This window comes from Carex rostrata, chromosome 8, assembly GCF_964058835.1.
Source record: "Carex rostrata chromosome 8, lpCarRost1.2, whole genome shotgun sequence".
NCBI lineage: Eukaryota > Viridiplantae > Streptophyta > Magnoliopsida > Poales > Cyperaceae > Carex > Carex rostrata.
In genome coordinates, this window is record NC_135925.1 from 1975244 (window position 1) to 1977885 (window position 2642).

Below are 2642 nucleotides of genomic sequence, written 5' to 3' on the forward strand. Positions count from 1 at the left end.
CAAGTTCTTTACAAGAGTGCTGCAGACCCACTCTAATTGAAAACTAAGTAACAGATTTGAACAAGCTTGTACAATTTTTTTTTAAGGCACATTGCCTAAAGCCAAGTGAAGTTAGCTAACCTCAAACAAAATGAAATATCATTTCCCACTAGATCATTAAATATCATCCATTTCAGAAAAAAAAAAAAAGAAAGAAAGAAAGAAAGAGGAAGTATATCAATTTAGATAGAAAGATACCTAGGCTTGAAGTTAAAAAAGGAGAAGAGATGAAAGAATCTCGCCTATGGTTCTCTCTAGTAAATCATTGCCATTGTCCATATCAGCACCACCTGATTCCAGCACTGCCGCATCTTCCAGAAACTAATAATACTAATAATTCGGATTTTACTGATATTTTATTTATTTACTATCGGTATTATATTATAATATGATGATTACAAATAACAACATTTGTATCAGATTGGGAAAATCCAGCTTATGAAGGGAATTTGAGCGAGATTACAAGATCGATAATGAGGTGAGTGATGCTTTTCTCGACCTTTCGGCCTAAGATTGTTGTAGCTCTTGATATGTGGTAAAGTTGCTAGAATGGAATCGATTAAAATTTCGGTCAACAATTGATCGGTTGAATTGATCAATCAAAAACTTTATTGCTGATTTTCTAAATAATTATATATTTATGAGACGTCAAAATTATAAATTATTTATGTACATATAGACCGTAATGGTTGTTAATACAAAAAAGGGACAATATGAATTATGAAATGAAAGTAATTTATAGACTTTGAGTACGCATGCACAGAAGATTTTGCATATTTAATCAAGGGGGAATTTCATGTATATCCCTCAAAAGTTTCAATATTACGTATTTATCCCTCTAAAATCTATAATTACATATTTATCCTTAAAAATTATACAAACTCACATATTTGTCCAATCTAACTCTATTATATATCAAATATCTCCAAATATAATTAAATAATATTTTTTAATCATTAAAATCTATTTTACAATATTAATTAATATTGTAATAACCATTGTACCCTTCTTCCTCTCTCTCTTTAATCTGTTGAGTTTTGGCAGAGCCAAAACCTCCCGCCTCCTGTCCAAACACGCTATAATCTCCCGCCTGTTCTCTTGGATTTCTCCTCCTGAAGACATTGTAATGACTGGTACTGGTACGGTATGGTTCAGTACTGATACGAGGAAAGCACAAGAGAATCGGTACAACAAACTGGTACCAGAAACCAGTTGCTGTCAAAGCATTGTCAGAATGAAGGAGGGGTTTACTGGTGCGCAATGTGAAGATGAAGGAGAGTATAACATCCATTTTTTCCTTTTTCTATCAATTTAAATTTTCTTCCTTTGTATTTACTTTTCTTATTCACTACTCAACACCCCATGAGCTGGTCTTAGAAGGGTAAAATGGGAATACATAGAAAATTAATGTTAAATATAATGGATTGGATAAATATGTTAGTTTGTATAATTTTTAAGGATTAATATGTAATTATAGATTTTAGAGGGATAAATACGTAATATTAAAACTTTTGAGGGATATACATGAAATTCCCCCTTTAATCAATTACACAATTTATCTTAATTCCTGAATCCTGGACATATGTTTTCAAATAAGAATTTGAATATACATAAAACATTTATTTAAACTTATGCACTCAAATATGTTATAATACATTATTATTTTATATTTAACTAATATATAAATAAGTACATTATTGTTGACTCTATAAATTTACATTAATTAAAATACGATACTTCCTTTCGACGTGTCGTAACCGTATCCGTATACGCAACACTGTCGACTATTTCGGACACGGACTCTTTTCTTGCGGTGGATCGAATCTAACGGCGGAACAAGATTTTAACGGAGCAGTTCAGTCTTGCATGAAGCCAAAAGTGCTCTGTTAAAATCTTTACCAGAGCACCGCCTTATTGTTGCCGTTTTGCTTTGGTCCGAAGGTCGGAAGGTAGCGCTCCTCCGAGCGAATTGGGATCCCCACATCAAAATGTCTGCTCCTTACAAAGAAGCGAAAGCAGGTCGACTAGTCTTCAAAGGCGGCGAGGCCGCGTCGCTTGACAAGAAGAAGAAGAAACAAAAGAAAAAATCCAAACGCAAATCGGAACTCCTTTCTGACGACCCCTTGGTGGAGGAAGGGGCAACCGCTGATCCGTCGGACGCGTCCGCCTCTAAGATCGTCGATGGAGTAGGAGGCGATGTGTACACGATCGACGCGGCGAAGAAGATGAAGTACGAGGAGTTGTTCCCTGTGGAGACGAAGAAGTTCAAGTACGACCCAAATAATGCTTCTAGAATTGTGTCTCGCTCTGTTGAGGAGTCCCTTGATGATCGGGTTAAGAAGAAGGCTGATCGCTACTGCAAGTGATCCGAATTGATTTCAGGTACAATTAGGGTTAGGGACTTAGGGTTATGGTTGGGTAGCTAGTTGTATCTTCTTCTTCTTAATTGGGATGATTTACTATGTTTAATTGCTGAAATTTAGCTGGATTGTACACTTGAATCGATAGTTTTGTATTGAAGCACTATTTGTAAGTGGCAAATTGGTGGCAAGGTCTAAGATGGGTCTATTATGATGTTTGAATTATGATATTTAACCATGTCA

At 35.1% G+C, this 2642-nt stretch overlaps 1 protein-coding gene across 1 annotated transcript; it reads left to right on the forward strand.

Annotated features, from left to right (window-relative positions):
* The first annotated feature begins 1921 nt into the window (after positions 1 to 1921).
* LOC144558582 (uncharacterized) lies at positions 1922 to 2642 on the forward strand. Its single transcript, XM_078307427.1, has one exon. The coding sequence runs from the start codon at positions 2028 to 2030 to the stop codon at positions 2403 to 2405; it is 378 nt and encodes a 125-aa protein (XP_078163553.1). The 5' UTR covers positions 1922 to 2027; the 3' UTR covers positions 2406 to 2642.